Source organism: Rhinatrema bivittatum, chromosome 9 (assembly GCF_901001135.1).
Source record: "Rhinatrema bivittatum chromosome 9, aRhiBiv1.1, whole genome shotgun sequence".
Classification (NCBI taxonomy): domain Eukaryota; kingdom Metazoa; phylum Chordata; class Amphibia; order Gymnophiona; family Rhinatrematidae; genus Rhinatrema; species Rhinatrema bivittatum.
Window position 1 is genome coordinate 216589041 of NC_042623.1, and position 12460 is coordinate 216601500.

Sequence of the window (12460 nt, forward strand, 5' to 3'; positions counted from 1 at the left end):
CACTGGTATCCTTACTATAGATAGCCTTCAGTAACGGATCAAGGCTTTCTAAAATATCAATAAATATCATCATGAATCTCCCTCCACCACCACCATTCTCCAAAAACAAGGGTTTTTCTAAATGATAATTGGCTCCTATAGTGTCACACCTTCTTATTTTCCTGCTATTGTGCCTGTGTGGTATGTTCATTGCTGGCTTATATTCTTTTGCTGTGTATTCCTCTCAGGACTGTGTGCACTGGTTATAATTTCAAAGCTAGCTTATTACTCCAATTAAAAGTTAAGTTCAAGGTAACTAAGCATATGGACTAATTCTGCATGGAATAGCATAATCCTGTAGATATCAAAATGTATCCAACTGGTTGATTCATTAGTTAAAATGAGCTGATATGCCATCCTGTAAATGTCCGTTTTCTTAAATATAGGGACAATTTTCAAAGGAATTTGCCAAAATAGTTACCCAGATAAACTCATTGTGCTGAAAACTGGGGGTAGCAAGATGCATGTGTTCTGTAAAACAGCTTTACCTGAAGGGGACGGGCCCAGGGGTGAAGAGTTGGGGCAGGAACAGGAAAGCACACATAGGGATGTCATTTGAAAATTTCACACATACTTTAATGCAGGTACTTTAAATAAAGCAGGTGCAAAACCCTTTGGTACATTTCTAACCATCTGCCAGCCATACATTTTCAGGGAAGCTCCCTGGGGAGTTTCCCTTTGAAAATTCAGTTGCAAGGTGACTTGAAAGTTCCCTAAAATTTTTAAAAATTGGCCCCTAAATGCCTTTTTGTGCATATGGTACTTCAGTATTACAAATGAGCTCTATGTTTTTGCTAACCCTTGAGCATTTGGAATAATTAGCCGACTTAGGGCCTGATTTTCTCTAGGTTCTTCTCCAGAGACACAGCATAGGTGAAAACCCTTTCTAAATCACACCAACATTGATAACATATTTTCTCTTTAGCTGGCCTTAGCAGGGCAGGTAGATGTTGTTGCAGTTTCTCTTCAGAAAGGATAATTTAACATGGAAACATTTAATAATTGTATTTTATATTCATCAGCATGCAGCTATCATATATATTGTTTTATTCTACAAATTTAAAAGTATCATTTGAACTTAACCACTCCTTCGGAGGCCTATTTACTGAGCTGTGTTAACTTACAATAAGCCATTCACTTGTGTTAACAGCTGATTTTAATGTGGATCTTAGCTGGCAGTTTAATGCCCAATTTACTAAATGTTATTAATAAATCCAGTGTTAAAAAGAGGATTTAGCATTGTTTAATGCAGATGAGTTACCACTACTGATAATGAAACTAAGTTACCCCCACCCCCATGTCTAATGCTTGATGTGGACCACAATCTGCCTGCCCACCCCGAGACTTCAAAGATGTCCCTTAGGGTCCTAATCCCCTCCCCCCTCATCTCCATGAACTCTAATTGAAGAAGTCATATTCTGCCTTTACTGATTAATTGACTAATTCAAAGTGGATCCCAGATCACATAATACGATATATCAAACTAATACAATGTACAGCTAAAATGAACTTAAAAAATTACAAAGCAAAGATTGTAAATTTGGAACATAAAATCTAATTTAAATTCAAAAAGCAATTGATGATTAACCAATATCATACTATGGTATTTCTTGATTAAAAGGCTTTCCTGCATGCCTTTCACCCTAATTACCAATAACTTGACTATAATGCTGTTCTGAGAACCCTATCCCCAACATCCTGATTAAATTAATGTTTAAAGCCCCCTTCCACTTCCCCATCCCCGGTATCCTCATTAAAATGCTCCCAAGCTTACCCCCCTCTCTTTATATCTCTCTTAAAGTTCTGTCCCAAACACTCTTCACTACCATCCCCGACATCCCAATTAAAGTGATAGCAATTCTTGAGTCCCCCCTACTATTTCCCCTGACATCCCAATCAAGGGACTTGCACTCTCTGATCTTCTGTCTCCCTTCAGAGGTCTTCAAATGATAAGCAGGGGCAAGGTGGAGCACTAACCCATCCTTTTCTACTTTTCTCAAAAAATTTAATAAAAATATATGAAAAAAAAAAGAAAAATGGTTGTGACATCACATGATTCTATGCCATCTTGTGCTCTTACCATTTGAAGACTTCCAAAGGTTAGGCAGGGATGTGTAAGGGGCCAGGGTGGTAGATCAGGGTCCTGGAACTTTTTGATTGAGATGTCGCTAGATGGGAAGGTAGGATGAGGAGGTGGGGTGGGGCTTAGGACAGCACTTTAAATGGAATATCAGAGGTGGGGTGGGTGGGATAGGGAATAAGGACAGCATTGTACTTAGGTTATCAGAGGCTGGGATGAGGTGACTCAGGACAGCACTTTAATTAGGATGTTTGTGGGATTTTAGCAGCTGAGGGTCCTCTTTGAAGTCTTGTAGGGGTGGGATTACTTCAGTTCATGGAGACCATGATATTGACGTGGGGCAAAGGCATGATGGACAGGTTGTTGTCTACATTGGACCTGCTTTCACCACTCAGAGGCTAACACTGCAACTTATCTATACCTCCCAAGTTCATAGTTAAATTTTAGTGTTAGCAATGGGTTAATTGCCCTGACCTATTTTAATATTAATTAGCTTATTTGTATGAATTTACATGTAGTACAGCTCATTAACATTTTTTTCATGTTAGTCCATGTTAAGCCCACATTAATGTCAAGGCAAGAGTTAGCATGCATTCATGCTTTCATTATTGCACTTTAGTAAATAGGCCTCAAGTCTTTCAAATGCTCCCTGTAAATTTATTGTACTAAAATTTATTGATGCAATTCCACAAGAAGCTGGCAATAAGTTTTAAATAAAGTGTAACTATTAACAATTTTGGTGCTGACACCAAAATTATACAGATAATGTTGTTTTTCTGTACACCTGATAGGATCATTTCAAGCTACCATGTTGACCAGATTGAAGTGCTACTGTACTGAAAATCCTTTAGTGCAATTTTCACTTTTGACAGCAATATTTAGATTAAAAAAAAAAGAAAAAGAAAAAACATTTGAACACGAATAGGGTACCAGCGCACAATTCAATCGGCTTTTCCACTCACTTCAAGCTAGTTTTATTAGGTCACTGTGCTCCCATATGATTTGATTGTGCTGATAATTACATGCCACTGTTCCCATAATAACCATTTTTCTTCCTTGTTTACATAATTTTTCCTAATTACACGTGTGATGGGTTGTTTTAATTCTTTTCCCTTTTCAAATCCACCTTCCTGTTGCAATGCATGATGGGCAGGCTCAATATTGTGCATGGCGCCCGCTACAAGTGTTGGTAGGTTCCAGCTTTGTTTTTTGATTATCTTAAATCTACAGTGCAGCTCACAGACACTCAACATCTATTGCTGGACTTCATTGGATGCAACCATTCACGCTAACACTTGCAAGTTGAATGCATTTGTTTTTATTTGGCACAAATCCTCAAAATAATTTTATTATTTCCTAGTGGCTCAGTTTTCCAAATCTTCCAATTTATAGTTAGCCATAGTGGATTTTGAATGGCCTGTGAGTTCCAGTGATCAGAAGCTCTGTTTTTACAAATAACTTTTCTTAGTTTAGTATATAATGCAAGTATAATTCTTTTCACTGAATTAATTTTCATGCTTGATGTAGAATATAAACTTTTGATAGACTTACCAGAGATCTTTTAAATATGATTCTTGTCCTTTATAAGCATTAGGATAATTTTGTATTGAAATAATAAAGCGTGTTTGTAATGATCTACTTGATTTGATGGTAACAAGCATTTTCCCCTTTTTCTCTCTTCCATTCCCCTCCGCCTTCTTCCTGGAATGTTGTCCTGCTTTGCACTGTGATTGCATGCCATTCGCTGGTGATGATGTCCCGTCACGTGGCTTACTGCTGTGATACAAATGCCATGCGCAATTTTTCTGCCACCTATCGCCATGGTACCTGTACTGCTACACCCTTCTGTATGTTTGCTTATTTGATTTTCCCTTCGAAAGTTCCCATGGTGCACGGTGCTACGCCAGCCACTGTGTCTGCAGCAGCAACATCTGCCACCAGTGTACCCTTCGCTGCAACAGCCACAGCCAACCAGGTTTGCTAATTTACAGCTTTATTTCTTTTTTTAAAAAAACTTCTAAATTGGTGCTTTGAATTAGCATGAGAGTTTTGATTTTACCTCTTGTTGGCCTACACAGTCTTTTCAAATTCACCAACATATCCTTGGACAGTAAATCCATTTTTTATTTTGATAGAATCAAATTATTTCCTTAAAACCTATTTTTCTTTATTTTTATTTTAGTTTTGCTTTAAATGCTACAATCACTGTTCATGCAACGTATTTGGTAGGCCCTATCTTTGAAAAAAAAACAAAAAAACAACCGAACAATCCTAGAGTGAGGGTATTGTATATTCAGATGTTAGAATAGAAAGTGCTTGTCATTCAGAGGGTAATATCCAAAAGTATTTTTTATGGGTAAACGCATGTTTGCCAGCATAAAAACTCAGGTTTAAAATTACCCCCCCATAAGCGGATTAAAGTACGTGCAGTTTCACAGTTTGTCTACTTCTACCTACATTAAAAAGTGGGTGGAGTTAGGTTAAAAGAGAGCAAATATACACATTTACTGCATTGTCAAATCATTGCAAGTCCTTTCCAGCCCATACTATTCACTGGTTCCCATGCAGGTGCAAAGTAAGCAGATACAAATGTACCCACATGGCGCACATCTCCCAGATTTTCTCAGGGAAATTCCACAGGGCGTTTCCATTTGAAAATTTCTTTTCAGGCACGCGGGGTGTAAAAAGATGCCCTCTTAGAGAACATTTCTCCTGTTAGGTCACAGAAGAACAGTTTGATTTCCAAGGCAGTTATGCGAGAAAGCAAAATACTGTATGTTGTAGATTTCTTAATAGCGCGCAGTCCTTTTGTTTTACTAGCCAGAATACAATTCACAATGATAATAATTTGAAAATACATTTGAGTCCATGTACTATGAAAGACCAGTGTGCATTTTGCCTGATCCTGGGCCTAAAATCACCCATTTCTCTCTTTAAATGATCTGCCGCAAGTGTCATTCATAAAATAATGCTACCTATTATCATTTTCTTGAGCCAAAGCTCAAGATATTTATACAACAACTTTATTGGAACATTTGATATGCAGGGTACATTTTTGAAACCTTGTTAATTCTTGTTAGATCATTCTTTTCCTAGAGCAGCTCAACCTAAATTAGAATGAATTTGCAATATATTTAAACCCTGCTTTGAAAATCAAACAGTGCTAAATAAGAGCAAGATGACAAAATAAGCACTAGATTCCAAATCCGATATCTGCTAGAAAAAAATCACACTGAGCTCTTATGAGATTAATTAAATAAAAATAATAATAATCTATCTAGCTGTTTTTCAGAACATTAGTGGCAATTTATTCTAATTCTAATTTAGTGGCACATTATGCCAGAGGGGGAAAAAATACATTTACTTTATTTAAATGGTTACGATATTAGAACAGCAGTGAACTGGCACCATGGATTAAGACCTGTCTTCTGTTTAAAATGTAATCAAGGGCAGAAGATGGTTAGTAATGCAAGGAATAACATTAATTTTTTTTTCAAGGCTTTGTTATCTTAAGATTCAGTTCAACCCCTCACATGGGGAGAACTGCTAGTAATAACATGCATATTTTACTTTTTAATACTGTACATCTGTGATGCATATTTATTAAAGAAGCAACATGAGCAAGATTCCAAAGTAAATGTTGCTATTTCAGTGACCATTTATGAAGTGAAACCTAAATCATGCCGTTCTGGTGTCCCTGTTAAACTGAATGCTCTCTCTGAGTTGCATTCATTTTCTCCTAAATAATGCTAGATCCTGGACCGGCTCAGCAGTAGTGTTGTACACTACTGTATGGGTAACCTGGTTTTTTTCCTGAGTCCAGCTTTTGTTCTGCAGGAGTCAGCATTCACAGTCCCTACAGTGAGGAAGTCTCAGCAAATGAAGTGAATGCATATTAATTGTGGCTATCCTGAAAAATACCTGTTTGTGACTCTTGAGGACTGGACTTGGTCACACCTACTCTAAGCTTTCCCAAACTACACTAAATTCCTTCCATAGGAGTCTCCAGTGTAGAAAAGTGCTTGAGGGATTCCTAGTTGCTCATGTCCCACTGACTTTCAGTTCAAAAATGGTGCCAGCCAGCCCTGAGACCTGGCACTATTATGTTTTATGGCTTTGCCACATAGGGACATTCAACAAAATGGTGCCAACCTTAGGATCAGATGGTGCCATTTTCAAGCTGGGATGCGGTATGGAAGGAGTGACCCCATCTCTTTCTACACCAGACACCCCATACAAGAGGTAAGCATGGTCTGGGGGAGCAGAGGTCTGATTCTTTCTGTTTTGATTTTTAATTTACAATTTCAGTTCAGTAAACAAAACAAATTAAAATGAACATTCACTGTACCAAAACTCAAATAATCCCCCCCTCTCCTAAAATGGAAAAAAAACAAAGCACATTCCAAACAATATATGGGAAACACGCCCCAACCCTCCCCCGCCCAGGTAGTTGAAAATGAAAGGCTATGATATTGTAGCTCGTCTGGTCCCTATTGTTCTGGAAGGCCAAAAGCTATTTTTCCATTTTAATATTGGTTTTCCCCAGAATAGTAAAGCTTATATTCATCTTTATATGGTATAGTCTACTGAAAATCTCTGAGCAAGCATGAGCTGGTCCACTGATCTCATTGGATCCATTGTTGACTTTCCAGTCTCTGTCTGAATATTTTCTAAAGCAATCTACAGCTTTTGAGCAGATGGTATTTTACAGCTGAGTTGCTTCAGTAACACTGCGGCTCTGAGCTGCATTGTCATGTTGTCAACAACTGTTAAAGTGTCCCTGTGATCTCGTTGGTGGTTTTTTTTTTTTAACAGTTTCACAGCAACCATGAAAATTATTTAACCACTCAAAAAAAGAAATCTAATTTTGCATTTTAAAGTATATGAAGCAGTAATTCATACTTTCAGAATTTTTAAGATAATTTAAAATAAGAAACACTAATTTACAAAAAAAAAGGCTCTGTGATAAAATTAAGTTAAAGAAACACATACGATTGTGAGCCAGATGTTGCCTAACCTGTTTGAAGTATTTAATAATATGTATTAAATATTTCAGATTAATCTTACTTTTACTGTATATTCTTTTTTGGCAATATAATTAAGATCATCAATGAAAGCATGAAAAGATTGGTTGCTTAATTCTGAAGCTCCATGTATCCCGCTGCATAGGATCAAGAGGCAGCTTCTGCTATACACCCCAGCTAGGATCATTTCATGCTTATCTGTCTTGGGTCTTCATATCACGTGTTGGCAAAGCACTGTAACAAAATTCAAAAAGCTAAATATATCTATCAGTAAACAGATAGATATATTGCCTAGTGCTGCAGCTATTTGATGGCATCAATTGCAGCTTGCATGCCTGCAGAAGGCTTTAAGGTCTGGCCCTGCATCTATATTAGTTGGAGTTCAAGGTCGTTATGTTTCAACAGCCAAATCCTTGATGCTTCTACACAGTTGGGTGCAACGTCCTGTCCTGCGGCGGTAAAAACATGGTATGAAAAGTTTCATTATATGCTTGAAGCATAGTTCTGTGTCACACGGTAAAGTCGCATAAATATACCATTTGAAAAATAGGAAATATCCCCCCAAAATATCTATGCTTTTGTGTCCTGTAACTAAAAGCACTACCCCCATTTCTGATTCTTCCAGTTTTGGTTTTTGAACATTCTTTACATTGTTTGATTGTGATTATTTAGAACATAGGCCACGGTCATTTAAAAATGTATAGTTTTTGTTCCTATAGTGAGTGTTCTTCAATGACTTTGTTTTCTATGAATGTATAGTAGGGGTAGACCACTCCAGGCCTACAGTGCCACAAACAGGTCTGGTTTTCAGGATATCCACAGTGGATATGCATGAGGTAGATTTGCATACTCTGGCTCCATTGTGTGCAAATACATCTCATGTCTATTCATTGTGGATATCCTGAAAACCCAACTTGTTTGTGTATCTCCAGGACTGAAATTAACTACCCCTGATGTAGACCTGCGGACTAGACCTGTCCTTCCCAAGCTTGGCCTAGTGACCCCACAGTCAGTATGGTTTTCAAGATATCCACAATACATATGCACAAGATAAATTACATACTTTGGAGACCCAGTATGTGCAAATTGATCTCATATTGATTCACCTTGAATGTTACAAAAAAAAAAAAAAGGCTCTGTGATAAAATTAAGTTAAAGAAACACATACGATTGTGAGCCAGATGTTGCCTAACCTGTTTGAAGTATTTAATAATATGTATTAAATATTTCAGATTAATCTTACTTTTACTGTATATTCTAACTGGCTGTTGCTTACCAAGACAGGTTTGGGAAGCCCTGGTATATACTAACCATAGTCTTCAGATAATAAATACAATATTACAAAATAAATCATAGGGCTGTTTCTTCTTCATACAGCTTAGTTAGAGGTTTAAACAAAGTATATTTAAGAAAGTAGTTCTCCATTGCCTTTCTTCTTATTGCACATTTTCATGTCAAACTTTACTGATAGCTTCTGTATGTGTCATCATCAACTAGTTTATGTGACACATGCAGATGCATCAGGACAATGTGAGACATAAGGCCAAGACATGGACTTATAATTCCAGAAAACTGTATTAATTGTGCAGCCAGAGACAGGAAAGGAAACTAGTGTTCTTATCAAGCAAATGATGCACAATTTTAACACAAACATTTTATTGTAGAAAATGTAAAAATGCATTATTCCAGCACATAGAAATGATGTGAGGGAACCATTCTTCACAGCACCCACTGTATTCATCACGGGTTTTATTTCGAAGGGGCACTTAGTAGTTAGGCAACAAAAGCAGGCATAAATATGTGCAAAGGGATCAGTTAGATACTAAATACATTTTCAAAGACACAAGTTACGTGTATCTCCCCATCACCCTTTCCCCGATAAACTCCCAGGGCTTGATTTTTGCACCTATGTGTGTTTTCAAAATCAGAGTTCACTATGTATAACCTATGCTCACTAAAGAGGCATACTGGAGGGTGGGGTGGTGACATATGCGAATACTTTTAGATGTTAAAAATTATACGCATCTTAGTTACCCCTGTAGGAGTTAAGCCCAATTTGGAGCAGTTATGACTTCGTGTAAGATCATTTGTGTATATATTTGGCCAATTCTACATGCACTTTTATAGTCTTGGGTAAAATCTGCTAATGAATTGTACACTCTGAATTTGCCACTGTACTGGTTATGATAATGTTAGGCATGCAAAAAGTGCATATCTTAGAACTGCGGACTTGCAGCTGCCCTGAGCTAATTTCCAGTTAGACATTTCCAGTAAGTTAGATATTTGGAGTTTGATTTTCAAAGTGACATTCATGCCTAACACCCTGTTTTAGGTGCGTAAATGGCGCTTTGAAAATCAATTAGAGGGTTTGCATGGAAAAGTACATGCATTCTTTTACTCCTAGGAAAAGGCATTCTAGGAGGGGCAGAGTCCGGGCAGGAAAAGCATTTATGTATATGCATGCAGTAAGTTGCGCCTGCTTGGGAACGTTTTCAAAACAGATATAAGCATATAAGGACGCGGCATAGGGCCGATGTGCAGATGCCGCCGTTAACCTGGTGCTGCGTCTGGAGCCATAGCAGGGAGAGGATCAGGTCATTCATGTTCCTTCTGGCTGGGTCTCTGGCATCCTTGGTCCACGGCATTGAGACAATGGCGTCACTTTGTGATGCTGCGTCATCGGGGTACAGTGGCGATATCATGTGATTACGTGGGCCAGGGTTCATTTTGGGAACACTTAGGCCCCAAATGTGAAGGGTCTGGCTAATGGGAGGCACAAAGGGGAGATGGCGGGGGATCGGGACGGTTCCAGGGAGCTGTGGCAAACACCATTGAGAATTTTGAATCTTGAGGGAGTACAGGGAGGGGGCGGTTCCTGCCTGCAAGGAGGGTGAGGTTGGATGACAGTTTTTCTCGCCCCCGTTTGCTCCTGTTCCCTTGAGCTGTTGCTGTTGCCTCATCACTCCTAAGAGGGTAAGTTTTTTATCCTTATGGGCTGCCAGCCCTGCTTACATTTCAGTCGGGGGACCTGTTTTATTGGCACCAATAACAAAAATTACTTAAAAAAAAAAAATCTAATCTAGCTGCAAGCAGGGAGCAAAGGGTTTTGCCTCAGCACCCCCTCCTCCCTTTCCTCAAGATCCCAGGAATTGCAGTTATGCAGAAGGCCATAGTCAGAATCGCAAGACAGCTGCCCAAGCACTTTGCTCATCTCAGCGTAGGGGGACTAATTATTTCATCTCACCTCTTGAGGAGTCTAGGGGTGTATGGCCACAAGCAACCCTTGGTGGGGGGGGTCAATAGTCAGGTAGGACCCAGTGGCCAATGAACAAAGGTCAGGACCATGCACAAGGCCCCTGCAACCAAAGCAGCCATGGGAGGGTCACATTCCGATGTGGGCAGCTCAGCAGAGAGAGTGGAACATGAGCACAATGAAGAATGGAATCCTGCAGGGGCCAGCAGCGACTCCCGGCCCCAATAGCCAGTTCCTCAGCCAGTTGGATGGCCACCCTGGGAATTCTCCCCAGTTTGACCAGGCAGTTTCACCACACTGGTGTGGAGGGGGGGCGCCCAGCTGGGCATCCACCCGACTCCTTCCTTTCCACCACCACCTAGCCAGGTCCTGCCTTGTAGACCAGCTGTTTCGAGGCCGCCTGGATGGCAAGCCTGGGGTTATGGTGGTTTTCCCTGTTTCTACCCAACATGCCAATGCAGAGCTGGCAGTTTGGGTGCATGCTTGCACCTGATTCTTGGTTCATGCCTCAGACACCATGGCCTGAGCCTCATTTCAGTGCTCAGTGGTTAACCGCTCCGCAACCTTCAGGTTTCTTTATGGCATCCCCAGCTCCCCTTGCAGGGGTTTCCCCAGTTCCTCTTGAGCAGCACACTTTGGGGTCAGCTGCAGAGGCCTCCTCTGACCTAGGTTGGCCTCTTTCTGCAAGAACGCAGGTAGGAGTGGGGTTATCCTTGGACTCAGAGATCATTCCAGATTCCACCGTTGACTCATCAGCAGCAGTTCAGGCACTTCAGAGTGAGTCTGATATGATTACATCTGTGGTTGAAGGTGTGAAGGCACAGGGGGATACTCTGGTGGCCGAAAGTGTTAAGGGCCCCAGGCGTAAGCATAAGCATAGAGGAATGAGCCACATGGTCCTGCTATATCCAGCAGCAGATGTTCCTCTTAGGTGTCTTCCACTGACTCCCAGGGCTCTTTAGAGATGCTCTGGCACAGCGGGATCTGGACTACCTGCTATGGATACTACTAAGCTATCCGACATGGCGTTCCACATACCCTCCAGCATTGCATCAGGTGCCGCCAAAAGGTGCATCAGTGTGCATGAGCCACCAACAGCCGCTAAGAGGGTCATGAAGAAATTTAATAATTGGGTTTGTTCCTTTGCGTAACTTGCATCCATAGTTGGGCGGACAGGTCCTTCAATGAATATGGTTTGTGGTCCTATTTGGACACCATCATTAGCGCACACTCGAAATACAAAGGATTTTTCTGGCTCAACTATGATGAGCTGTTTAGAGAGCAAATGGCCGACATTCCGAGCATGTCTTGGGGTTCCCATGATGTTGAGTTGTAGCTGACCAGCATGACTGGTAGAAGCTCGGATGCACCAGCTAACAGCCGGCCATTTTGAAGCCAAGGCAATTTGCAAAGCCAGGGGTAAGCGGGGAGCATTGCGTCAGAGGCATGCTGGAGATTTAACAAAGGAGGTTGTGTTGCACAGGATTGTAAGTACATGCACATTTGTACCATCTGTGTGGCATGACACCCAGTTACCAAATGCCCTGGTGCGAGAGGCAAATGAAGTGCGGTGGCCTGTGCTGGCAAGAAGTGTGATGCTCTACCCTAACCTGTGTGCTGCTTCTGTTCCATGAGGGGGGCTTTAAAGAAGATTTTAAAATCCTGTAACTGGGTACTCTGGTTACAACCCACTGCAAGAATGCACCTTCTTCAGCTCAGCGACCCAGAGATTATATTCCAGTATCAGAAGGACTTCAGCCCTACTGGACACATCGACTCTTTATTAGGCTGGTTCAGCTTCCAGCCTAATAAAGATCTATTTGTGTTTATTTTATATTCTAGCCTAGCCGGTGGTTCCTCTCAGGATTTCCTCCTGGGGTCGCTGTCATCTGCCATCGGCCCAGGGAGTCACCATTTCCTCCAAGTGGTCATTCCTTACACTTCTGTCACTCTGTGGGAGCCAACCACTACCGATCACTAACACCGCTTATGGAAGTACTATATAGTTAGCTACCTTCTCTTTCTATGGGACTTGCCAGCAGCCTATATATAACAGATTGCTAC

The 12460-nt window shown here is 40.5% G+C and overlaps 1 protein-coding gene across 18 annotated transcripts in view; it reads left to right on the forward strand.

The window, feature by feature from the left end:
- The window catches only part of MBNL1 (muscleblind like splicing regulator 1), a 623451-nt gene that overhangs the window by 553128 nt on the left and 57863 nt on the right, over positions 1-12460 (forward strand). For 14 of the 18 annotated variants that reach the window (XM_029615932.1, XM_029615940.1, XM_029615930.1 and 11 more), the window contains 2 exons: positions 3273-3308; positions 4000-4094. The exons of 1 other annotated variant lie outside the window; for it this stretch is intronic. In XM_029615932.1, coding sequence (XP_029471792.1) covers positions 3273-3308; positions 4000-4094 — 131 coding nt within the window. The remainder of the gene's footprint in view (positions 1-3272; positions 3309-3999; positions 4095-12460) is intronic. 3 more of the 18 variants (XM_029615934.1, XM_029615936.1, XM_029615948.1) reach the window with 1 other exon arrangement.